Below are 26,954 nucleotides of genomic sequence, written 5' to 3'. Positions count from 1 at the left end.
CATCAACTAGTTCCTGAACAGTGTCCTTCACATGCTGATATCCAAGAGAGGGAGTTCCACAGTCCCAAGATGGAGGAATAGAAAGCAGTATTCAATGTTTACTTCAGATTAGCTCCACGTCAGAAATGAGCATGCTTGTCATATGTCTCTCTCCATAGAGGCTGAATCATCATGTTAATCACATAGCTATCATATGCCTCAAACAGTCCTGATGCTCTTCTAGGTAATCACACATCCTGTCATGTTCACAGCTACAGTTGATACCTCTGTTATCATGTGACTCTGATATTGGAAGAGGACATTCAGTATTTTCCCAACAACACCTGAGGCAATTTATCTCCATCCATGATCGCTGTATCATCAGTGAGGTATCAGCGGGACCTCAAACCTCAGTGCCGTTAGTTGTGATGTCATAGAAGTTGATTCTCCTCAGTTAGTTTCCTACATGTCTAACATATCAGTGTTTATTTCAGAGTGTGGAGGAGCACTGACTGCAGACAGAGGTTCCTTCTCCTCGCCGTTCTTCCCCTCCAACTATCCTCCAAAAACCACCTGTGTGTGGACCATCGAGGCGAGGAACCATTTTAATTGGTTTATTAAGAATTAGTCTTGTTATTGTTCCCTACAGGCTTCCATTAACTCCATTGTCTCTTTTCAGGCTCCAAAGGAGAAGTTTTTGAAGGTTCAGTTCAACAAGTTCTTCCTGGGGAAATACAGCAGCCAGTGCCAGAATGATTATGTGGAGGTCAACGGTCAGAGGTCGGCATTTTGTCTCTCTTCATATTTCCTCTCTTTCAACACTGGCTCCTAATGAAGGTGTCCAACCTTGAAATTACTTTTAAAAAACCCACTTCCTTGAGGATTGCAATTATGTGATTCTATTCCCGTTTGATTACATTTGTTCAGTTTTACTCTCCGTGTTTAGTTTAGTTTTTTTATTTAATTTAATTCTCGGTGGGTTTGGAATTCTGTTTGTATTGGTAAGTACTTAATGACGTCTGTATACGGTACTATGTAAAACAAATGTTTAGTAGGGATGTCCCGATCACCTTTTTTTGCTCCCGATCCGATTCCGATCAATTGATTTTGACAATTTGCCGATAACGATTTTTCCCGATCCGATCTTTATGCAATGCATTCAGAGAAAAAAGGTTATTTTTTTATTTAAATTGGATATTCTATCCAACATGGATATAGCTTCTTTCTTTCACAGCAGCATTGGATCAGTTCAGTTGTGCAGCATTGGATCAAAACTAAATAAAGCTTTCAGTACTCGTTAGCTTACTGCTACAATTAGACACTGCGCCCTGCCCACTCTGTTGCCAGATTTGAGAGAAATAAGCAACCAGGTCTATGAAAACAAGCCCCAAAGAAGCAACACATACAGGACTGTCTCAGAAAATTAGAATATTGTGATAAAGTTCTTTATTTTCTGTAATGCAATTAAAAAAACAAAAATGTCATACATTCTGGATTCATTACAAATCAACTGAAATATTGCAAGCCTTTTATTATTTTAATATTGCTGATTATGGCATACAGCTTAAGAAAACTCAAATATCCTATCTCTAAATATTAGAATATCATGAAAAAGTATACTAGTAGGGTGTTCAACGAATCACTTGAATCGTCTAATTAACTCGAAACACCTGCAAGGGTTTCCTGAGCCTTGAAAAACACTCAGCTTGGTTCAGTAAACTAAATCACAAGTATGGGGAAGACTGCTGATCTGACTGCTGTCCAGAGGACCGTCATTGACACCCTCCATCAGGAGGGTAAGACACAAAAAGAAATGTGTCAAAGAGCAAGCTGTTCACAGAGTGCAGTTTCAAAGCACATCCACAAAAAGTCTGTTGGAAGGGGGAAATGTGGCAGGAAACGCTGCACAACCAAGAGAGATGACCGCAGCCTTAACAGCATTGTGAAGAAGAGTCGCTTCCAGAATTTGGGGGAGCTTCAAAGACAGTGGACTGAAGCTGGAGTCCAGGTATCAAAAGTCACTGTTCACAGACGTGTCCGGGAAATGGGCTACAATAGCCGTATTCCCATGGTCAAGCCACTTCTGAACTCAAGACAACGGAAGAGGCGTCTGACTTGGGCTAAGGAAAAGAAGCACTGGACAGTTGCACAGTGGTCCAAAGTCCTCTTTTCAGACGAAAGCAAGTTTTGTATTTCATTTGGAAGTCAAGGCGCCAGAGTCTGGAGAAAGGCTGGAGAGGAGCAAAATCCAAGTTGCTTGAAATCCAGTGTGAAGTTCCCACAGTCAGCGATGGTTTGGGGAGCCATGTCAGCTGCTGGTGTTGGTCCACTGTGTTTCATCAAGCCCAGAGTAAATGCAGCTGTGTACCAAGAGATTTTAGAGCACTACATGCTTCCGTCTGCTGAAAAGCTCTATGGAGATGAGGAATTCATTTTCCAGCATGATCTGGCACCTGCCCACAGTGCCAAAACCACCAGTAACTGGTGTACTGACCATGGCATTACTGTCCTCGATTGGCCTGCAAATTCCCCTGACCTGAACCCCATAGAGAATATGTGGGGTATTGTGAAGAAGAAGCTGAAAGACACCAGACCCAACAATGCTAATGAGCTAAAGGCCGCTATTGAAGCATCCTGGGCATCCATAACACCTCAGCAATGCCACAGGCTGATTGCCTCCATGCCACGCCGCATTGATGCAGTAATCCGTGCAAAAGGATTCCCAACCAAGTACTGAGTGCATTAATGGACATTTTCAAATGTTTGATTGTGTTTTGCTGTTATAAATCTTTTTTTTTTACTTGGTCTGAGGAACTATTCTAATTTTTAGAGATAGGATATTTGAGTTTTCTTAAGCTGTATGCCATAATCAGCAATATTAAAATAATAAAAGGCTTGCAATATTTCAGTTGATTTGTAATGAATCCAGAATGTATGACATTTTTGTTTTTTTAATTGCATTACAGAAAATAAAGAACTTTATCACAATATTCTAATTTTCTGAGACAGTCCTGTACATGATGTTGTGTAATTTGAAACCAAGACTAAGGCCTCAGGATGACTTTAAGACTTGAACATGGTCATTTTTGTTTTGTAACATTGAATACAACATTTAAAAAAAGTATTTAAAAAAAAAAAAAAGAATCCCGATCCCCGATTTTTTTCTCCCGATTCCGATCTTTTAAAAATCACGTGATCGGCTCCGATCCCCGATCACGTGATCGGATCGGGACATCTCTACTTATAAGTCAATATACTGTGCGCCTGTTTAAAGAAGCGAGTGTTTTGAATCTAAATTGTGTTTTTGTCTGTTTGGTGTAGATTGTGTGGCAGTAAACCGAAGAGCACCGTGGTCACCAGCCGGAAAAATAAGATGACGATCACATTTAAATCGGACTCGTCTCACGTAGACCAGGGTTTCATCGCAGAGTACGAAGCATTCATCCCGAATAACCGTAAGACTGATTTCATTTTCATTTTGAAATGCCCCTTTGTCATGATAACCTTCAGTTTTTAGATTGATCATCTTCTTTTTGGTTGTTGTTGATCAGCGTGTCCGGGGAGGTTCCAGTGCACCAACAACCTCTGCATCAACAGCACGCTGCAGTGCGACGGCTGGAACGACTGCGGAGACGGCAGCGACGAGGACAACTGCAGTGAGTCCAAAACACACTGCCTGACGAGTGGCTTTATTTTCACACAAGATATACAAAAAATGTATCTGGATGGATCGTTTTCAGACAGAACATTAATCTCAGATAATTTAAAAACAGGCCGTACAAAATCCCACATCCTGCTGCTGTAAATAATGACTACAGCATCAAATGTGCATTAATAGGCTGCTGGAAATAGTCCTAAAGATATGCACTATTTCCTCCTGTCACTAGCTGTTTGAGAAAGCTTTTATTTTCTGTTAAGACACTATTGCTGCGTTCACACGCTCTTCAGATGGTCCCAAGTAGGGTTGCAAAATTCCAGGAATGTTCAAAGATGGAAACTTTCCATGGGAATAAACTGGGAATTTTCTAAATTGAAGGTTGGCTCTTCATAGGGAACTTAAACATAGTTGGGGAAAGTATATTGTAGCATAATCTTGACTAAAACAAACCGATGCTATTCAAGTACACTTCAATATCCATGCCATAGCACACTGCTCATTGCATGGCTATTGAGACCACACAAAGGTTAGACCCTCCAGAAAAATGCGAGAATTTACCGCATAATCAGCAAAATGGCGCAGATTTTTAAAAGGCTGCATATTTATCAAAAGGCCGCATAATCCCCGCATTTTTCCACACAAAGTTGAGAAGAAAAAAAAGTTAACCCGTCTTGACGTGACGTCATCAGCTCGCGCATCACAGAATGTAAACAACACTGTATAGAGTGAACGTGTGGAGCTCACACGATAGAGAAAACACCAAGATGAAAAAATCTAATCCATCTCATTTACCGACGAACATTTCTACTAAAGACCGGGCAAAAAGTGGGGGGAAACTATTCTGCACCCCGTGCAACTGTGTGTTGGAGCATAAGAGAAAGTCGACGGTGACGACCCACTTTGATTCATTCAAACATTCGAAAATGCTTTCTGCTGCTGCGGACAAGAAAGCCAAACAACTCACATTCACCGAGGCATTGTGTGTGTGTGTGTGTGTGTGTGTGTGTGTGTGTGTGTGTGTGTGTGTGTGTGTGTGTGTGTGTGTGTGTGTGTGTGTGTGTGTGTGTGTGTGTGTGTGTGTGTGTGTGTGTGTGTGTGTGTGTGTGTGTGTGTGTGTGTGTGTGTGTGTGTGTGTGTGTGTGTGTGTGTGTGTGTGTGTGTGTGTGTGTGTGTGTGTGTGTGTGTGTGTGTGTGTGTGTGTGTGTGTGATTAAAATAGCCCAGTTGCTTTTACAATAAATAAAAATTGAATAGTAAAGGGGTTTAACGTTAGTGGCAGGTTGTGTGTGAGAGAGAATAAATAAGACAGCCCAATATTTAAAAAAATTGTTATTCTTTTCCCCGCATATTTCGCAACTTTCCGCAATTTCATCGCATAAAATCACATAAAAACCCCGCATGTTTAATCGCATAATCAAGGATTTTTGCCCGCGTTTTTCTGGAGGGTCTAAAAGGTACGCAACAGGCTCACAAATGTGAGAGTGGAAAAACTGGTTGGCATTCGGGCAACCTAAGACTCTCTGAGCCGGACACAGAGCCATCCTCAACTAGGCTGGACAGTGACACTGCAGAGGAAGACTCAGAGTGTGATGTTGAGGAAGTGGACATGTTGTTGGATGTTGATGAAGTCCAGGAAGAGCCCATTGACTGAAAAGGTTGATCAAATATGCAGAGGATTGTTGAAGGAAGATTTGCTTTTGTTTGATGGAACCTTTTGGAGGGAGAAGGGCTCTTTTCATTTAACAGTTTGAATGAGACTTTGTGGGGATCTTTGGATGATTGTTCATTTTCTAATGAGTGGGGTTGGGGGGGGATGAGTAATATTTAACTCAGCATTCCTGTTTTCGTTCTTCAATGAAACAAATCATTGTTCAATAGAATAATGAAAACTTGTTCTGTTCTACTTAAAAAATAAATACAAATAATAATCTGTTGAAATGCCATGCTTTTTGTTTAACTTTGCATCGAACATTTCCAAGATTCCCCAGCTTAACTTCCCATGGAAACTTTCCTGAAACTTTCCGCCCCTTTGAAACCCTAGTCCCAAGTCCTTCTTCTGACTTGTGTTTTCATGACCTTCAGGTCGTAATGTTGAAACAGCATGGACTCTACAAAGAGGATGTGTGTTGCTCTTTATTTCTTGAAGTGTTGCTAGCTTGTTCCACTATTGGTTATGCTTCTAAGTTGTTAATGGTGTCCCTCCCTCTACATTCCCTAAAGCCCCTTAAATGTTGCTTTACCTCAGGTTTGGAGGATTAACACTAATAAATAACTTCTCTAACCCTATTCAAATCCCTCTACGACGTAACACAACTAACGATCTGGGCCTACGCTTGATGTTTTGATTTGCAATACTTAAACTATTTTAAGGTCTGCTTGCATCAATCCCACATTTACTTGCGTCCACCATAATATAAGGCCAATTTGGTAAGGAGTGCACCAACATTTTTGCAGACTTTCCAAGTTGTTGCTTTTCGATTTATTTGAGAGAGCGTTTATGGAGCTTTTAACGTCTGTAGTAGTAACCAATGGGCTCCAAGCTGAGAGCCACAAACAGGAAGTTAGAAAGTATTGAAAGACACACTAACACATGGCTTGTTTTTCTTTCAGAGTGTGAGGCGGTTCAGATGCAGTGTAAAAACGGCCGCTGCAAACCCAAGTTCTGGGAGTGTGACGGGTTTGACGACTGTGGGGACAGCACTGATGAGGAGAACTGTGGTGGGTACCTGCAGTATTTTGGATCCTTTAGTGACTTTGACATTTTATTTTAATTAACCAGAACATTTTATATTGTTTTGATTATATTGTTTATAATATTTTTCATTTTATTTGTAATTGTTAGTTATCTTTTCCACTTTTTAAAGTATTTAAAGTATTGTATTTTAATGTCTGAACACACTTCTGCTTCTGTGACGAAATAATTTCTCTATATCTCTATATCTATCTATCTATATCTATCCATCCATCCATCTATCTATCTATCTATATCTATCCATCCATCCATCTATCTATCTATCTATCTATCTATATCTATCCATCCATCCATCTATCTATCTATCTATCTATTTATCTATATCTATCCATCCATCCATCTATCTATTTATCTATATCCATCCATCCATCCATCTATCTATCTATCTATCTATCTATCTATATCTATCCATCCATCCATCCATCTATCCATCCATCCATCTATCTATCTATCTATCTATCTATATCTATCCATCCATCCATCCATCTATCTATCTATCTATCTATCTATCTATCTATATCTATCCATCCATCTATCTATCTATCTATATCTATCCATCCATCCATCTATCTATCTATATCTATCCATCCATCTATCTATCTATCTATCTATATCTATCCATCCATCCATCTATATCTATCTATATCTATCCATCCATCCATCCATCCATCCATCTATCTATCTATCTATCTATCTATCTATCTATCTATCTATCTATCTATCTATCTATCTATCTATCTATCTATCTATCTATCTATCTATCTATCTATCTATCCATCCATCCATCTATTTATCTATATCTATCCATCCATATACCTATCTATCTATCCATATATCTATCTGTCTATCCGTCTCACTTACACAAGCATGTCCACAGAAAAAATAAATTATGAATATGTCTCTTAATAATGCAGATAGTGTTTAAAAATCTCTGATTGTTAGAAATTGAGTATCTCACTGTTTGATATGTTTCATTTCCTTTTAGTAAAATGCAAACCAGGAGAGTTTTCCTGCAGAAACAACCGCTGCATCCCGGAGAACTTAAAATGTAACGGAAAGGATGACTGCACAGACGGATCAGACGAGTCCAAGTGTGAGAAATGTGAGACAAACAAAACTTTTTACTCAAGTCAATTCTGTTTGGGCTTGTCACCACTAGCTTAGCTTAGTTTAGCTTAAGCGCTTGGTATTAAACAAAGCCTAGCTTGCAGTGTTTAGCTTAATCGTAGTTAGGGGTGTAACGGTTCACAGAATGCACGGTTCGGTATGTACCTCGGTTTGGAGGTCACGGTTCGGTACGGGTTCGGTACAACAAGGAAAAGCAAAAAAAAAGTCCCAAATGCATAATACCATGTTTTGTTTTTTATTTATTTTGAACAAATTCCAGTTTAAAAATAAGGAACTCTAACATTTTGAATAATTAACTTTATTACACTGTTAAAAACAAACCACAAACAGTACCACACACACTCAGATGGCCATATTATCTATTATGGCTGATGTCAAAAGAAAAGGTTCAATAAACTGTAAAACTAAAAAGAAAGTCTTGAAAATATTACAAAATAAATAATAAGATAGTGTTTCAATCACAATCAATAAAAGCCGGGGTCCTCTACAGTGGTTCTCAAATTTTTTCAATAATGTACCCCCTTTGAAAAAAAAAGTCAGCCAAGTACCCCCTGATCAGCGCAAAAACAATGCCTATATAAAGAGGACTGAGAAACACTTAAAGCTACATTTCAAATGTTTTCAATCCATCACTAAATTCATAGAAACCAATTTTAACATGCAATAACACTAAGATGACATTAGTTGCATTGAACTGATCTTTTTAATAAGTTGTACTTACAATGTAGTGAGAAACATGGGCTTGAGCTTCACTGAGGATCTTTGTCATTCTGACAGAGAGGCAACCTGCAGTTATTACACTTCGCGTTTTGAAATATGTACAACTCAAATAAAATAAATCAAAACATTAATTAAATACATTTGACATTTAGCTTGAGCTGGCTTTAATACTTTCTTTATGGTATTCAAATTGGGCTCAAGTAGAATCTTTACCCATGTATTTGGCTAGTTCTAAAAGCACTATAACACCTCGATCAGCTGACACCAACAGGCGGGAACAGGGAAACAAAACACAGCACCCAAGGTTGTAGGCTACTCTGAAAAATATAAAATATACTGGTTTGTTTAACACCTTTATGTTTACCACATCATTCCATATTATGATGTCTTCGGTATTAATCTACAATGTAAAAAATAAGGTGTGTGTGTGTGTTGCACATTCCTGCTTTTTTCTGCTTTTTTTTAAGAATATGGATACCGTTACACCCCTAATTGTAGTTCTTCTACTCTTACTTTGTCACTTCATCTAATGGTAAAACACCACATTTGAATTTGATGCATGCACATTTTTACAGACTTTAACAGAGCAGCTAATATTGCTAGCAACCTGTTAGCATGCTGTTTGTCAATACTCAAGTTTATGGAACACAGAGATTAAAGGAGACGAAATAAATAAGCATGACAGCAAAAGGCAGTAAAGACTCTGAAATTAAGATAGAATGAAAGGATACCATAAAATAGTGTGTTTCTTTCTGTTGTACTGATAGTGTGTGTGTCCTGTGTTCAGCTTTGGTGCTGCAGACGTGTTCAGAGTTCACTTTTCGCTGCAGCAATGGACGCTGCATCAGTAAACTGAACCCGGAGTGTGACGGAAAGACTGACTGTGAGGACGGATCTGACGAGGAGAACTGCCGTATGTTTAACACACACACACACACACACACACACACACACACACACACACACACACACACACACACACACACACACACACACACACACACACACACACACACACACACACACACACACACACACACACACACACACACCAGGTCAATGGTTAGGCCTACCTGAATGTGTTTTTGGTCGATGAAATAAGGTCTGTTTTTGTTCTATGACATAAAAATAGGTCATTAAATACCCCAATGGTGAATTAAAAAAATGCCGGTTGCTAACCAAACATCACCTGTGCCAACATCACACACCTTTAGCTTAGCGGTGGTGACGTGAAGTCATGTGACCGTGCTGTAGTTCCTTTATAGCCCAACATTAGCCACCTTTAGCTTAGCGCTGGTGACGTGAAGTCATGTGACCGAGCTGTAGTTCCTTTATAGCTCAACATTAGCCTCCTTTAGCTTAGCGGTGGTGACCTGAAGTCATGTGACCGTGCTGTAGTTCCTTTATAGCCCAACATTAGCCGCCTTTAGCTTAGCGGTGGTGACGTGAAGTCATGTGACCGTGCTGTAGTTCCTTTATAGCCCAACATTAGCCGCCTTTAGCTTAGCGGTGGTGACGTGAAGTCATGTGACCGTGCTGTAGTTCCTTTATAGCCCAACATTAGCCACCTTTAGCTTAGCGGTGGAGACGTTTAGTCATGTGACCGTGCTGTAGTTCCTTTATAGCCCAACATTAGCCACCTTTAGCTTAGCGGTGGAGACGTGAAGTCATGTGACCGTGCTGTAGTTCCTTTATAGCCCAACATTAGCCACCTTTAGCTTAGCGGTGGAGACGTGAAGTCATGTGACCGTGCTGTAGTTCCTTTATAGCCCAACATTAGCCGCCTTTAGCTTAGCGGTGGAGACGTGAAGTCATGTGACCGTGCTGTAGTTCCTTTATAGCCCAACATTAGCCACCTTTAGCTTAGCGGTGGAGACGTTTAGTCATGTGACCGTGCTGTAGTTCCTTTATAGCCCAACATTAGCCACCTTTAGCTTAGCGGTGGAGACGTTTAGTCATGTGACCGTGCTGTAGTTCCTTTATAGCCCAACATTAGCCGCCTTTAGCTTAGTGGTGGTGACGTGAAGTCATGTGACCGTGCTGTAGTTCCTTTATAGCCCAACATTAGCCGCCTTTAGCTTAGCGGTGGTGACATGAAGTCATGTGACCGTGCTGGAGTTCCTTTATAGCCCAACATTAGCCGCCTTTAGCTTAGCGGTGGAGACGTTTAGTCATGTGACCGTGCTGTAGTTCCTTTATAGCCCAACATTAGCCGCCTTTAGCTTAGTGGTGGTGACGTGAAGTCATGTGACCGTGCTGTAGTTCCTTTATAGCCCAACATTAGCCGCCTTTAGCTTAGTGGTGGTGACATGAAGTCATGTGACCGTGCTGGAGTTCCTTTATAGCCCAACATTAGCCGCCTTTAGCTTAGCGGTGGAGACGTTTAGTCATGTGACCGTGCTGTAGTTCCTTTATAGCCCAACATTAGCCGCCTTTAGCTTAGTGGTGGTGACGTGAAGTCATGTGACCGTGCTGTAGTTCCTTTATAGCCCAACATTAGCCGCCTTTAGCTTAGTGGTGGTGACATGAAGTCATGTGACCGTGCTGGAGTTCCTTTATAGCCCAACATTAGCCGCCTTTAGCTTAGTGGTGGTGACGTGAAGTCATGTGACCGTGCTGTAGTTCCTTTATAGCCCAACATTAGCCGCCTTTAGCTTAGTGGTGGTGACGTGAAGTCATGTGACCGTGCTGTAGTTCCTTTATAGCCCAACATTAGCCGCCTTTAGCTTAGTGGTGGTGACGTGAAATCATGTGACCGTGCTGTAGTTCCTTTATAGCCCAACATTAGCCACCTTTAGCTTAGCGGTGGTGATGTGAAGTCATGTGACCGTGCTGTAGTTCCTTTATAGCCCAACATTAGCCACCTTTAGCTTAGCGGTGGTGACTTGAAGTCATGTGACCGTGCTGTAGTTCCTTTATAGCCTAACTCTAGCTTTTTACTTCAGAAATCATAAAGTGGTGTTAATATGTGGAGATTATTCTGCGGAACAAAACGTGTAAGTATCATAAACGTTTGTTTGACACAGAGATTATTAAGTGCAATAATCCAAAATCAGAGATATTCCATTCGCTTTTTGTGGAGGGAACCAGGAAGATGCTAACTTCAGGGTCGTGCTACAGTAAAACGTCATCACTGCACCACTTTATGTCTTTTATCTGTGTGTTTTGCAGAGTGTGGGACGAGGCCGTACCGCAGCTCTCGCATCGTGGGGGGCCAGGCTTCCCGGGAGGGGGAGTGGCCCTGGCAGGTCAGCCTCCACATCCCGGGGGTGGGTCACGTCTGCGGGGCGTCGGTGCTGAGCAACCGCTGGCTGCTGACCGCCGCACACTGCGTGCAGGACAGCGGAGCCAACAAGTACGAGATACTTGTTCAAGGCATCATTAGAGAGCGCATACCGTGCCCTTGTTAGTGTTTACTTCCTGTCTGTCTTCTTCTGGTGATTTATCTGACGTCTAACACTCCATCTTTTAACCTCTTCTTGATTCTCCTTATCAGCGGTGTGTTATCGAGTATTAACAACCTCTGATATTTCCGAAACTGACCAATCAGAATCCAGTATTCAACTAAATTGTGTAATAAATATATATAAGACATAAAACAATTAAGACATACAAGTTATGTAGGAGAAGTGTAAGATGAGTTGATGATAAATTGTTAAAATGAAATGCTGTACAGGAAAATAAAATACTGCTCATTATAATAATAGCTAAATCTGGGAGATACAAACCAATGAATGTTATGTAGCTAGATTAGCAGAACGTGTGTGTGTGTGTGTGTGTGTGTGTGTGTGTGTGTGTGTGTGTGTGTGTGTGTGTGTGTGTGTGTGTGTGTGTGTGTGTGTGTGTGTGTGTGTGTGTGTGTGTGTGTGTGTGTGTGTGTGTGTGTGTGTGTGTGTGTGTGTGTGTGTGTGTGTGTGTGTGTGTGTGTGTGTGTACGGAAGAGAATTAGGGCCACATGATTTATTTTTAGGAAGATTTGAAAAGAAAAAAAGCAAAAAATTTGTTCTGAAAAAAAAAAGTCAGAATCCTGAATTTTTTTTCTCAGAACAAAAACTTATTCCGCTCTGGCGCCCAGAAATTCACTCACATCCTCCATTGTTGCCTACTGCAATGTGTAAGTCTCTCACTGAAGCTTCTCTACAGTTACCGGTATTTCTGACTTTTTTTTTTTGTTCTGAGAAAAAAAGTCAGAATTCTGACTTTTTTCTCAGAACAAAAAAAACAATTTTTTTTTCAAATCCTCCCAAAAAAAAAAATCAATTGGCCCTAATCCTCTTCAGTATATATGAACACGGGTATGTAAGTGTGTATGAATATTTGTGAAGTCCTTCCTGTATTATTCGAGCCATGACGAAATATGAACTGTGTGATTCATTGCTTTGTAATCAGCTTTAATTTAACTCTAAATATAATACTGCTTAGATTTAATTGTTCCTTCTTGTTTTCTTTGTTGTGAGTTACCTATGCTGTATGTAATCATATGAGTTTATATTCTGAACAAAATGCATGTTTAATGAAAATTAGCGGCACTTTCATTTTCTGGTATTACAGTCTTCTTGAATTTGTGCAAATGCTTCCTCCATCCGACGTGACCTCTGACCTGTGTTTTGGTGCTGCAGGTACTCTCAGGCGGACCAATGGGAGGCCTTGCTGGGTCTGCATGTTCAGAGTCAGACCAACGAGTGGACGGTGAGGAGGAAATTGAGGCGGATCGTTGCTCACAGGGACTACAACACCTTCACCTACGACAACGACGTGGCTCTGATGGAGCTGGACACGAACGTCACGCTCAACCAGAATATCTGGCCCATCTGCCTGCCCTCGTCCACGTACGACTTCCCAGCAGGCCAAGAGGCGTGGATCACCGGCTGGGGCGCCACCAGAGAGGGAGGTGAGCAAAATCAGGGTGACGACTATAAAGTGGTGCAGGAATGAGTCCTAACAAATGGGAATGAGTCAGCTTTTTAGCAGTTTTAACCAGAAAGTGGCTTTATTACTGTTAAACACCTGAACTAAGAACATCCATAACATTCACCTGTTTGCAACTCACGAATGATTTATCAATTGTATATAGACTCTTATGGAGCTACTTCTATTCTACTTTATGGTATTTACTTGCACTATTTAATCTGTTTTATTGTGTTGCACTGTCGGAGGAGCCTGGGACCTAAGATTTGAATCGACATAATGCCCTGTAGCTATGAACAAATTACAATAAAAGCCTTGAATCTTGAAAATATATTAGATTTGATTAATTTTTGGTCGATCTTTTTGATCCTAAAATCAATTATTCTCAATTTACCTCGAAAAACCACACAAACGATCGTCCAACTCGGCCTAGCACATTTTTTAGCTATTGTCTGCATATGCTAATTATTGAAACTTATGCTAATTATGCAAATTGCTATGCAAGTGAGCATCCAGCAGTTTCTATGTTCTGGGGACCCATACTTTACATTTCTATCATAAAACTTGAGCGTACTCAAAACGTCAGGGTTCACAGTGCTGGCTTCCTGTTCCTTAAAACCTAAAGTTTCTACAATGAGTTCTAAGCAGGAAGCGGATCTTCAACACCAGTCTATCTGATTTAGAATCTAACATTAATTTGGATGTAAGAGTTGACTCGTTGATTTGTATTCATCCATTTTAAACCTTAGTTTACTCACATGTATGTTTCTTACTTTGGTCATCTTGTCCGTCAGGCAGTGTTGCCCCCATCCTCCAGAAGGCGGAGGTTCGGGTCGTCAACAGCACGGTGTGTAAGACTCTGATGGACGACGAGGTCACCGACAGGATGATCTGTGCCGGGGTCCTCAAAGGAGGCGTGGACGCATGTCAGGTAAAAAACACAGAGCAAAATGTCTACCTTATATACAAAGATCATGATTACTAATGCATTCCAAAAACCGTAGGCCAGAAAAATATTTAGTATATATTTAGTATGTCCTTTTCCATTACGAAAGCCAGCTTTTCTGACACCTGATTATTGTATGGTTTGAACAAGAGTTATTGAACTGTTTCCAGAATAATCCCGATATTCTACAAAGTATATCTCAGCCTTTTAAGGACCCTAAACGTATTTAAATGGGTCAAAAAAATATCATTGGGCAAAACACCTAACCCCAAATTGCTCCCGATGGCCAATAGCAGGGGCGGACTGGGACTACAAATCAGCCTGGGACTCTCGACCGGCCCACCTCGGTACCGCAAGTAATTACCACAAGTAAATTGTCAGCGGGGGGGGGGGTTGCTAGTGACTTATCCGACCGGCCCACATCGTCCGACCGGCCCACTTCAGTACCGGCCCATCGGGATTCGTCCTGATGGCCAGTCCGCCAATAGTGTGTGAATGTTGGCTTCCTTGAGCATGAATGGCTGAATGCTGACGTGTATAACTAAAAGCGCTTAGAGGGGTCGTAAAGACTGGATGAAATGCAGTCCATTCACCTCCATTTGAAAAGGTTTTGTTCCAGGGATTTTTATCTTAAAATATGTGGGTTGCTAGATGGAATCAAGATACAATTGCTACAATTGCAGATATAAACATGGAGAGAATCAAAGCAATGAAAAGAAGAGTCAGTCTTATGGCTCTTGTAGAAACTGAGTAACTTCTTGATGAACTATTCCCCATTTTTCTCTCAGCTGAGGTATTTGACATACTTCCTGTCTTCCTCTGATTTAAGCCTCTCAGAGGGGATCGTTGTTTCTCTGGCGCGGCTCCCACACTGTGGAATAATCTGCCCCTGCACATCAGACAGACCTCCACACCGTCTGCTTTTAAATCACTTCTTAAAACCCGCCTTTTCTCCTTAGCGTTTTGACATCGTAGATTGTTGCTTTTAAATTGTTTTTACTTGTACTTGTTTTATGGTGTGTGAGCTGAGCTGTGTGAATTGTGTGTTTGTTTATTTGACTGTACAGCACTTTGGTCTGGAGCTTTTGAAGTGCTTCATAAATAAAGCTGTGTTGTATTTGTGATGGAATCAATGGAGACGAGACTCATGGAGACACAGGGAGAGCTGGAACTTTGATGGCAAACACTGATGGTTTATCTGGAGCACTTTGGTCTGCAGGTTTTGAAGTGCTTTAACATTGTGCATAACAAAATAAAACACTATGATAACACCTATCAGCTGACGCCAACAGGCAGGAACAGGGAGACAAAAGACTGAGAGCAGCCCAAGGTCACAGGTCTGCGCTCAGCGAGGGCAGTACAGACTGATCAACTGGGTCAAAGTTATGGGCCTAGGAAAACATTCCCCCAACAGTGTTGTAATGTAACCCTCCTCTCTGTGTCTCTCAGGGAGACTCCGGGGGTCCGCTGTCCGTCACCGGCTCCAGTGGGCGGGCCTTCCTGGCCGGCGTGGTGAGTTGGGGCGACGGCTGCGCTCGCAGGAACAAACCCGGCGTCTACGCCCGGGTCACCAAGTTCAGGCGCTGGATAAAGGAGAACTCAGGAGTGTAGAGGACGGGTAACTCTCAAGGACATGAATGTGACTCAATTCTTTGTTTTGGAATACGCAGTGAGAACCTGTGAAACAGACTTTCATTTTAGAGGTTTTTCTAACTTTACAAATGTTCTTTAAATCAAGAAAGCAGTTGACCGCACTGCTTCTGCTCAGAAACAGAAAAACACTTCTCTGCAAAATGTCGTGTCGTTCATGTTGGGGAGCAGGGAGATATTCTCATGTATATATTTTTGCTATAAAATACTTAATAAAATAAAATAAAATTAGTTTGGAGATGAAACACTTGAAATGTTTCCCCAAGCTCAGCGGTGAAATGTAATTTAGTACATTAACTCCAGTACTGTACTTAAGTACACATTTGAGTATTTCAACTTACTTCTACTTCACGAGATCTCAGGGGTAAATAAGGTACTTTTTAATCCACTACATTTGTCTGACAGCTTTAATATGTTTTACGATCACGGTTTTTCTTTCCTGCTCCCATTTCTATGTAAAGATTTTGAATGTTTGTTATGAATTGAAGGATGAATTGTAGTTTTATGTGTCGAGGAAACGGGGCTGTTCTTCTGAGATACTCTTTAAAGTGTCCTCACCAAAGACATGTGGTTGTCACAGGACAAAGCCACGATGATCTGATAGAACAAATGTGTGTTTTTAAATAGAATATATAAAAGTGTCTCAGGTTTAACAGAAATGTTATTATTAGTAAATTAGGAAGATTTCTCAGTCATCCAATCTGTATTTGGAGGATTGCAGATGTGCATCTTGTGTTTCTTTACTTATATTCTCCCAAAATAAGATTTGATTTGTTGCCGTCTTATTGGAGAGCCTATTTTATTGAAATAGGTAGAAGTAGATTATATTTTACCGTGTTCGTAGACATTGTGATGATTACACCAATAGCTTTAGATGATTTATCAATAATTAGCATATTATCTGAATAAATAATATATATATAGCATTTTTCTGTTTGTCACCATAGTAAAAACACAAATTCAGTTGGCTACGATCCAGCAAACTGTAAACAAGAAGCACTTTGTTGTGTGTGTTAGGTTGTTGAAATGTTTCGTTTTTTCATTGATTGCATTTCTTTGTTCTTCTCTACGTTTGAGAACCTAAAATGTTCAGTTTTTGTTACATTTCTTGTTTTTTAAAGCTGTGTTTTGCCCTCTCTGCTGTGACACATTTCTGTAATGTATTTATTATGTGTACAGAATTTCCTCATTCATCTGTCTCTGAGGTCGGTTAGCAGGATTATTGAAAACTTTACATACACGGTAATACAATTCAAAGGATGACGCACAGTTGCAGAATGAAATACTTAATCAAATGTTTTTTTATTCATCTATTCATTTTTCTACGTTACGTTGGAGACTCTTATGTGATTTATGTTCTGGTTTTCGTGGCATGATGAGTTGAAGTGAATATAATCAATAATTATACAATCAGTACACATATAGAAATATTCTTCTTATTTTGATTGGTTTTAAAGGTCACCTATTATGCAAAATCCACTTGTTCATGTCTTTTATACATCAACATGTGTCCCCTCTGTGGAAAGAGACTCTGAACGTTTCAGGAAAAAAGATTCTCTCTTTTTGTCCTGATCCATTTATATAAAAAAAAAACTGTCTGAAAATGAGCTGATCAGATTATGATGTCATAACGATGTTTGGCTTGTGTAACCATTAGCCAATCACCAACCAAGGTAACATTTGAATATTTGTTTTTAAAAAATGTAAATAAAATGTCAAAAGAAAGTATTCATAGTCATTGTTATTACAGTTTTATTATTATTATTTAATATATATATATATTCCTCAAATGACCTGTTTTGACTGTAGTTAGAGAAACTTCTAGATACAGTCTGAAAGCATCCTTTTTTATCTTTAAACATGATCTTTAATAATGTTGTAGTTAACTTTGAGAGGTCGACTGGTTGGACTCCTCACTGAGACTCTGGTTCTGGACCAGCTTGCAGGCCTGGGTCCAGGAGTTCTTGGAGAGAAGGACCGCTTCCTGCCGTAGGACTAGGGCATCGGAGTTCCTGAACATGGAGAAACAGCTTCATTTATTATGCTCCAAATATCTGGAACATTAGCTAACAATGACATTATTGTTCTATTAATATAAAGGGAGGTCGGTTACTCTTTTAAACAGCTGCTAGTTATGGGTACTTTTTACTTAAGTACATTTCCAAGCCCATACTTCTTTACTTTTACTTGAGTAAAGAAGTTTAGTCAGTACTTCTACTTTTACCAGAGTATTTTTAAACACGAGTATCTGTACTTCTACTTGAGTAAAGGATGTGTTTACTTTTGCCATCTCTGCCCACACGGCTGTGAAAGTAGGGGAGAGATATACCCGGATTCACGCCAGCCATTGCAAAAAAGTTCCATCACCAGAAGGTCCCATTCAGGACACCAGGCAGTGGCGGCCGGTCCGTAGGGGCGCTAGGGGCGCCGCACCCCCTCTTCCCACATGTTTGATTGTCATTAAAAATTCATAAAAAAATATATTTCCCAAAAATATATATTTTTTATTTTTTATTTTTATTTTTAAAGAACAAGGTAAATATTATATAGTTGGTATCAGTAAAATGTATAATCTACAATAAAATCTTGTTTAAAATTGTTTTACGATGTCTAAAGTTACTGATAAGTCAAATGTTTCCTGCCTGGCCGCAGCGTGTATTATTACCCTCTCTCGTCCGGGCGGTAGAAAAGAGCCCTCAGCCAGAGCAGCTGCAACCAACAAGCTGACTGTTGTTATCTGTAAACTATGCCGCCGAAACATAATTTCAGCCAATCAGCGTCGTCAGATCTGATGCTCAAAGGGCGCCCTGTCAGCGCCCTGGCCTGTGTGTCTGTTTAGACTCGTATCCAAGGTGACCCTACAGTAGGGGATGGCTGCGTCTGCAGTTGTAGACTCCGGTGCTAGTGGATCGCCGGAGCTGTAGATTAACATTTGCATGCTTATTGTAGTTGTAAGGGCAAGGCCTGTGGCACCATGGACCATATGTGTGGGCTGGACCTGTATTTTACTGGAAAGGAGTGATCAGAGGGTCGAGTTGTCGATTCTTGTTCAGTTTTCATCTTTCTCACCTTCTCAGACTTTGAGTTGCGCGCGCTGCTAAAGAGACGCGCTACCATGGAAACCAAACAATGGTGTACCTGTATTAAAGTCCGAGTGGAAACAGTCGTGAGTCAATCTGATTTTGTCAGAAATTCAAATCGGGAGGGTTGGCACACACACACACACACACACACACAATGTTCGTATTTAGTCTCCTGATTTTAAATGCCCTAGTATGGTTTTGTCACCATTTCCATAGCCCCACCAAAAATATTTTCCACCAGCCGCCACTGACACCACGTTGTTTACACAATGGGCGGTACCCTGGAAAGAAATCTCTGCGTGAGAAATACAAGGTGTGGCGTGTGAGCGTGTGAATGGAGTGAAATGCGTGTGTCTCACGCCAGCTCTGCCTGTATGTTTCATATTTACACATTTATATTTTTGTGAAATTTGTACTTAAGGTTAGACAGGAAACCGGGTACGGGAAGTAGGAGAAAGTGAACTGAATAGCATGGCAGTAGACTGCTACTAATTTTCCCTATGCAACCTGAAGAGTAAAAGGGTCAAGTCCATCAGAAAGCAATGACTGTAAGTGTAAGCCTTACACTTACACTGTAAGGATTAGTCAAATGTATTGTGTTTATGGGATGATATTTGGAGATGTTTAAACACAATGAGAAAATGCGTTAGCATTCGCGCTAGCTTTAGCATACACGGTAGCGTTAGCATACATGCTAGCGTTAGCCATACTAGCCTGTAGGCTTATTGCACAGCTAGCATTAGCTATATTTACCTTGTTTACATTTAGCTGTCCTATGTTTTAATCTGTGTATGTTACACTTGCATGTATGAGATCATTGAGTGCCTTGTAACTTCTTTATTTATAGTTTCACTCCGTTTGAATGTCAGTGGACTGCAAATAAGTCAATAAAGGAGCTCCTTCCCCACTGAAAAAACAAACATAGACCAACTTAAGGTGTTAGCTAAGTTGGTCTATGCTGTTGTTAGCTGGTGTTAGGCTGGTTTAGTTGGTTTACGCTGGTTCAAGACCAGCCTGGTCAGCTAAACCAGCATAGCCCAGCATGGATGTCATGCTGGTCTATGCTGGTGAAGCTGGTATTTATGCTGGTCTACCAGCAGTCTTGATTGCGAAACTGAAACAGACACAGACAAACAGAGAGGGCGGGACACGGGGAACAGCGAGACGGCAGTGGTTGAAACAAAGCGGTATGTTTTGACTGGCACCAACGGTCGAGGAGTGAAGATCAGTTGAACGTTTCTGTGACTCCGCCCAGCGGCTGCTCTTCTGAGAGGCACCGCTCTGACAGCTCTGTCTACTGGGAAACGCGCTAAAAGTCCTTCTGGAGGTAAGCAACAATACACAATTTCACCAAGTTTGAGAGTAAAAGCTTTCTCTAAGGTTCGTTTTGCTTTCTTACAACGTTACGTTAATGTTAACTTAACCTTACGTTTGCTAAGAGGCTAGCTGTCTTAGCTAACAACAGTTAGCAGCTAACGTTTTCTGCAGTTTGTGTTTCCCCTGAAAAACGTGATGTAGTTATTTAAGGTGAGTTAACTTAACGTTATCTTACAAGTTGAGAGAGTTTTGTTTTGTTTAAAATCGTCAATGCTATTAAAGGTGTTGTGTTGAACATGAAGTTAGCTAACTGTAGCTCTCTACCAAAGGTTAGCATGTTAAGCTGTACATTCTGTGGCAGCTTGCTTAATGCAAAGAGAGTTTTTGTGTTTCATTGTAAACTTTTCTTACAAATGTGTGTTAATCTACCTGAAATTGTTGGGACAGTTTTTTTCTACTCAATGATAAAACAAAATATATATATATATTTTTTTATTATTATTAAACTGTGAATAATGTATTCACTCAAATAAATACAAAATATAATAAAATAAACATTAAGGTGCAGCATTTCGATGAACTGAAATAATCTGTATTTTAACTGTACTGTACTAGTACTCACAAAACATAAACTATTCGTTTTGGGTTTTTAATTATTATTTAACTGTGAATATTTACTCAAATAAATACAAAATATAATAAAATAAACATTAAGGTGCAACATTTCGATGAACTGAAATAATCTGTATTTGAACTGTACTGTACTAGTACCTAAGCAGACAGTTTGACATTATGACTTGCTTCTCATTGTATTTTCATGTTTTTTTAAAGAAAGATGAACTTGTCCACATTGCTTGCCGAAAGGGCAGACCTGCTGGCACTAACAATGTCTCCTGCTGTGGAGAACACCCTCTCGCTAGGGACAGAGGTAGCAGATACAGCCAGGTAGCGCTTTGCTAACATGGCAACATAAGGAAATTTGGCATTTGTAATAGCTTTGCCTCGGTCTAAACTTTTTGCGAGTGGTGGAGGCTTAAATGCTAGCGGGAATTGGGTTTGCACTTCAGTCTTTTTTCTTTTGGTACCGGTGATATTCACGTTCGGGTGATGCCTTTTCAAATGAGTGTGCAATTTTGATGTATTGCCAGCCGCGTAACCAATTTTAGTTGAACAATGCCGACAAACAGCTTTGGTTCGGTCCACCTGTCTTGGTCAGTCATCCTTGTAAGTAACTGCGGAACCAAAATGTTCCCAAACCGGAGACTTCAATGATGCTGGAGGATTTTCGAGCTCAACTTTATCTGCGTTCGCCATTTCGACAGTTCCTCAAATTACTGACTTAATTTGAACGCATCCCTGCTCTCATAGTATGCCTCTCGTCCAATGAAATGATTTGGTCGCTCTATGACGCCTTGAACCCAATGTGAGCAAATTACTCTGAATGCTGCGGCGCAGTACCTGAGATTACTTCCAAAAAGTTGTTCACGTTCTCAATTTTTTACGTTTAACGTTATATTCGTTCGGTACACTTCAGTACACACGTGTACCGAACCGAAGGGCCCGTACCGAATAATTTCGTTACGGGTACGTGTCGCTCTTGTCATCGTTCAGGCTTTGCATAATTTGAAACCCTATGACTGGTTGCAGACTTAAAGGGAACAACTTCCTGGCCTTCCTGACATCCAGGAAAAAGGTGAGATTATAATCTATTTCAATGCCAAAAGCAATTTATTGTTTTTAACTGTTTTAGTATGATTTTTGGGGGAATTTCAGTTTTATTCGACAGTAGAGATCTACTGGAAACAGTGGAGAGGGAGGAGATGATATGCAGCAAAAGGCCGAGCCGGATGGTTGCTGCTCCGGTACTCAGTTATTTATGGTATTGAGTTTGAATTTAGCCATTGGAAGGTATTTTCCAACAGTGCTTGGTAAAGACTAAAAAAACAGGCTCAGGTTAAAGCTTGACATGATTTGGTCTTTTACTTAAGAGGATGTTTGTCCTCCTGTCTTGTCTTATTTCCTTATCTTTCTTTCAGGTGTAACATCTACCAATGGTTGTACATGACACCACCTCTTTGCTGTCCTACTAGTCAACCCTCCTGATCAGAGCCTTTCCTAAATAGTGGTAAGTTGTTTTACAGTTCAGTGTACGTTTACTGCTGTTGAATAAACCCTATATATATATATATATATATATATATATATATATATACATATATACATATATATATACATCCATCAGCAATCAATAAAACAAATCATCCAACACAAAATAGAAGAAATCTGGACCTATTTCTTTTTATACCACAGCATCTATTGGGACTGCTCATTGATGTCATCAAGAGCCATTGAGTCTACCTTTTGTAGTCGGCCTCTTTATGTCTTTATTGTCTTTATTAGGATCCCCATTAGCACTGGCATGAGCATTGGCTATTCTTCCTGGGGTCCTCACACAGGCCTCTCAGAATGTTTATCATTTCTTTGTCTCTTAACATTCCTATAATATTTTTTTTTTATTGTTGATATTGTTTTGTTCTTTATTTTTGTTGTGAGAATCACTTTGCAATTGTGTAAGTGCTATATAAATAGTTATACTAATATTATTGTTGTTACCATCATTACTATTATTAATAATGTCTTCTTTGTTTTCTTTATTTATCGCTGCAGAAAGGTTCAAAAAGTTCCCTGTACATCAAACCATGCCTGTCCTCTTTTCCACATGTCTTCAGTCAGTTCTGGACCCCATGACTCGGACACTACTTCTACCAAGGCTCATTAGAGGCAAGCAGTGGTAGGAGAGTGGAGTTATCTTTGTATTTAGGCTGCAAGTCGACAAGAATAGATTACAAATCGCTTAAAAAATGGTTCAGATAAGATGCACCATGTGTTACACAGGTGTGGCGCTGATATAGTTTATATAATATGCGGTTGAACTTTAAAATAAAATGATTTCCGGTGCAGAGACAAACACTCGAGGTGGATGTATAAAGTACATACTACGTATTATTAATAAAATATAGCGTATACAGTGTTTCCCACACAATGTTAATACTTGGGCGGGCCGCCCAGGTATATTAAGGCCCGCCCAAGTATATTTCGGACCTTTTTTTATTTTTTGTATCCGTCCGCGAGCGACGCCATCTGCGAGTGATTAACTAATGGACAATGAGCCCTCGCTCTACGTCTCCTGTGCCTGTTCGCTCTGCGGTTGATGAACTAGGGGACAATAATCCCCCCCTGTTCGCTCTGCGATCGATTAACTAGTGTATGATCCCTCGCTCGACACCTCCTGTTCGTGCTGCCATCGCGTGGAGGGAAACGAGAAACGGAGAAGACGACGTTAATTTAGAAGACGCGGACACTAAGGTAAAGTAACTATTTTCTCCTTATTGTGTTGCTGTTTTCTGACTTTGGTAGGAGATTCGAATTATTTGAAGTTAGTGGCAACTAAGAGTGTATTTAATGTAACCAGGCCAACTTTGCTGCGTGCAAGTTACGTGTGCTAAATTAAATATAAAAAAGATTATAATTTGTTTTCTCTTCGGGCTATGCCAGTTAGAAGGACACAGATGAACTTTAGCTAAGGTTAGACTGTTAATTCCCCCTGCATTACTCCTCAGATATGAGTATTCAAAAATATTTTAAGAGAATACGGCGTGAGGATGAGGAGGAGAGAGGAGGAGAGGAGGAGAGAGGAGGAGAGGAGGAGAGACCACAGGTAACTTAGCCAATGTTAGCATTTTGCTTGCAATGACAATAATAAATGTATAAGTCTCAATAATGATATATGTCGGTTCATTTGACCTGAAATTATACAATTGCAGTCAACAGTGAGTTGCAATGCAGAGACCAAACTAGATTCAAGCTTGTTTTCAATTCTAGCCGGTGGTCAGTGAAGATGCTGGCACAACTAGTCAGAGTACTGAGGGAGAGGCAGCAGGTCCCAGTGTGGTAGAAGCAGCAGCAGGTCCCAGTGTGATACAAGCAGCAGCAGGTCCCAGTGTGATACAAGCAGCAGCAGGTCCCAGTGTGATACAAGCAGCAGCAGGTCCCAGTGTGATACAAGCAGCAGCAGGTCCCAGTGTGGTACAAGCAGCAGCAGGTCCCAGTGTGATACAAGCAGCAGCAGGTCCCAGTGTGATACAAGCAGCAGCAGGTCCCAGTGTGATACAAGCAGCAGCAGGTCCCAGTGTGATACAAGCAGCAGCAGGTCCCAGTGTGATACAAGCAGCAGCAGGTCCCAGTGTGATACAAGCAGCAGCAGGTCCCAGTGTGATACAAGCAGCAGCAGGTCCCAGTGTGGTACAAGCAGCAGCAGGTCCCAGTGTGATACAAGCAGCAGCAGGTCCCAGTGTGATACAAGCAGCAGCAGGTCCCAGTGTGGTACAAGCAGCAGCAGGTCCCAGTGTGGTACAAGCAGGTGCAGGTGAACAAGCAGCACAGTTCCAAGCATCACATTCACAGACACAGACAAAGTATAATAGCAAGGAGAACTCTACCATTTAAATGCAGTAATAACAATGCATTCTTTTCAGATTCCAAGCATCGCCACTCAGGATGGAACCCTGATTGGCTCAAAATGCCACAGTTCAAGAATTGGCTCTACCTCACCCAGCATGGTATGAATGGTATTACATGTTTCATATTTGTAATAAAACTTATTTTTTGTAAGAATTAACACGTTTTTCTTTTTAAAAAGGAATGTTTTGCCGAATCTGCAGGCAACACAAGCCTCCAATAAAGAAAGGCCCCTTAAAACGGGCTTTCATAGAAGTTGGGATTCTTGTTTTCCGCAAGGATTATATCGAGCGCCACATCTCCTCAGAGCCTCATCAATATAGTGTAAAGCATCAGGTCTCACTTGCATCAGGTATATCATTTTTTTATGTAAAGCTAATTTCTGCAACCTATCAACCATGTTTGGCTCATATAATGAATGATGTCTTTGCCCTTGGTCTAGGCTACTCAGTGATGCAGGCTTTTGAGCCCACAGTTATTATGGAGCATGAGGCCGTCATAGGTGGATTCAAATGTCTTTACTGGCTAGTAAAGAATGAGATGGCTCACCACACCAACTACCCTAAGCTCTTAAGTTTAGCTCAGCTTTTGGGTTGTGATTTCTTTGAAAAGCTGAAGGTAAACCTAGTACAAAATGATGCTTGTGAAACTAAGAACTTTAACCAGCTAAATGTTAAATGATCTCTTTTTCTCAGGTGGATCAAAGAAACAATTATCAATCACACAGAATAGTGGATGAAATGCTGGAGATCCTTGCAGAGATAGTAGAGTCGCCTATTTTGGAAGAGATAAGGTCATCTCAAGCAATCAGCCTAGAGGTTGATGAAACCACAGATGTATCTGTAAACCGCCAGCTGGATTTACATGTTAGGTGGGGTATTTTTTAAAGGAATGATGTGCATTTAAATAAAGGCCTAGTTAAACTTAATATTTATTAATATGTGTGAAAACCTATACATTTTTATTTTAGACACCTGGATAAAGAGGGTTATGTTTTCAACCACTTCCTTGACCTGGTAACTCTGGAAGATGGGAAAGCTGACAGCGTTGTTGCTGCCATCAAGAGTGTACTACAGAAGAAGGATCTCCCGGTAGACAGGCTCTACGGACTCGGGACAGACGGTGCAGCAGTGATGACGGGTATGGAGTTTATTGTTAAATCTAATGGATTGTGTGAAATGTGTATTGTCAGCTGTTATTAAAGGAAACAAAATGACGCCCTCAACACTGCATTTAATTCTTAAACTTAGGCCGTCTGAATGGAGTGGCAAAGCAGCTCACAGACAGTTTTCCAAAGCTGGTTTCTGTAGCGTGTGCTGCTCACAGACTGGCACTGGCATGCAAAGATGCCTCAAATGCTGTCAGGTATATGGCAAACTTCAGGAACCACCTGCAGGAACTGCACCTATTCTTCCGAAATAGTGCAAATAGGTCAGCCACACTGAGTGCTGCCGCTACCACTCTTGGTCTGAACGACTTGAAAGTCAAGGTGTGTTTTCACCTATTTTCATAATACTATTGTGGTGTCATATTATTTACATATATTTTACTTACCAGTGTTTCTACTTGTTGTTAGGAGGTGAAAGATACAAGGTGGCTATCGCAGCACCTAGCCGTTCAAAACCTCCAGAGGAACCTTCCAGCTGTGCTGGCTGCTCTGGCGGAAGAAGCGAGCACAAGGAAGTGCCCAGTGGCCAAAGGTCTATACACCTTCTGTGCCACATACCGCTTTGTGGCTGCCCTCTACCTTCAGGCAGATGTGCTGCCCCACGTTGCAATGCTGTCCAAGGTGTTTCAGAGAGTTGATGTGAACTTTCTCCACATAAAGGAGCAGGTAGATTACAAAGAAATGCATTTGATGCTCCCAGTTATTTGCATTATCCATCCTATTATATTGTTGTCTTTTTCCACATTTAGGTGCCAGTCACACTTGTTACTCTGAGGAGAATTCTGGAGGCAGGCGAGACCCCACTCCCCGGAACGTTCCTTGCTCGCCTACACCAAGACTTGGACAACCCAGGTGGACTTGGGGCGTTTAGCATTGCCGGAGAGGAGGAGAGGATCAGGAGGGGACACGGAATTCTGGAGCGCCCCCGGGAAGATATGTGGGCCAGATTTGTCAGAGATGTAAATACATCCCTTCTTACTTTTACATTCCAATATTTATTTTCCTTGAACTGAAAAATGTATAATATCATTCCAGGTCCTCAAACCTTATTTAGGCGCAATGGATGTCCACTTGCGGGAGACGACAGACAGTGGTGCGGTTAGCCAAAGTGACAGACCTAATGTTAGA

General features: G+C 40.8%; 3 protein-coding genes across 6 annotated transcripts in view; all 3 read left to right on the top strand.

Moving 5' to 3' along the window:
• LOC307036702 (suppressor of tumorigenicity 14 protein homolog) overlaps positions 1–17,215 on the top strand; it is a 36,169-nt gene extending 18,954 nt beyond the window's left edge. Inside the window, exons 9-19 of the mRNA XM_079677238.1 lie at positions 474–571; positions 659–759; positions 3,301–3,434; positions 3,531–3,635; positions 6,247–6,354; positions 7,374–7,490; positions 9,024–9,149; positions 11,408–11,591; positions 12,856–13,127; positions 13,939–14,075; positions 15,540–17,215. Coding sequence (XP_079533364.1) covers positions 474–571; positions 659–759; positions 3,301–3,434; positions 3,531–3,635; positions 6,247–6,354; positions 7,374–7,490; positions 9,024–9,149; positions 11,408–11,591; positions 12,856–13,127; positions 13,939–14,075; positions 15,540–15,701 — 1,544 coding nt within the window. The 3' untranslated portion in view covers positions 15,702–17,215. The remainder of the gene's footprint in view (positions 1–473; positions 572–658; positions 760–3,300; positions 3,435–3,530; positions 3,636–6,246; positions 6,355–7,373; positions 7,491–9,023; positions 9,150–11,407; positions 11,592–12,855; positions 13,128–13,938; positions 14,076–15,539) is intronic.
• Positions 17,216–19,146: 1,931 nt separating this feature from the next.
• ptpn18 (protein tyrosine phosphatase non-receptor type 18) overlaps positions 19,147–26,954 on the top strand; it is a 94,820-nt gene continuing 87,012 nt past the window's right edge. For 2 of the 4 annotated variants that reach the window (XM_079674478.1, XM_079674475.1), the window contains exon 1: positions 19,147–19,371. The gene's annotated coding sequence lies outside the window, so the exon portion shown is untranslated. Of the gene's footprint in view, positions 19,372–19,757; positions 20,151–26,954 lie in introns of those variants that run through there. The other 2 variants (XM_079674477.1, XM_079674474.1) reach the window with 2 other exon arrangements.
• On the top strand, positions 24,477–26,855 carry LOC307037697 (zinc finger protein 862-like). The gene is made up of 9 exons (XM_079678754.1): positions 24,477–24,566; positions 24,676–24,759; positions 24,840–25,010; positions 25,101–25,276; positions 25,354–25,529; positions 25,629–25,798; positions 25,909–26,147; positions 26,235–26,492; positions 26,576–26,855. The coding sequence occupies exons 2-9, from the start codon at positions 24,720–24,722 to the stop codon at positions 26,837–26,839; spliced, it is 1,494 nt and encodes a 497-aa protein (XP_079534880.1). The 5' UTR covers positions 24,477–24,566; positions 24,676–24,719; the 3' UTR covers positions 26,840–26,855.

This window comes from Notothenia rossii, assembly GCF_949606895.1.
Source record: "Notothenia rossii genome assembly, chromosome: 4".
In the NCBI taxonomy this organism is placed as follows: Eukaryota; Metazoa; Chordata; class Actinopteri; order Perciformes; family Nototheniidae; genus Notothenia; species Notothenia rossii.
This window is presented reverse-complemented; position numbering and strand designations above follow the sequence as displayed.

Excerpts from the sequence above, each read along its gene's own strand:
- LOC307037697 (XM_079678754.1), top strand. The coding sequence starts at position 24,720 with ATGCCACAGTTCAAGAATTGGCTCTACCTCACCCAGCATG. Across the intron at positions 24,760-24,839 it reads GCTCTACCTCACCCAGCATG|GAATGTTTTGCCGAATCTGC; the intron begins GTATGAATGGTA and ends CTTTTTAAAAAG. Across the intron at positions 26,493-26,575 it reads TTCTCCACATAAAGGAGCAG|GTGCCAGTCACACTTGTTAC; the intron begins GTAGATTACAAA and ends TTCCACATTTAG.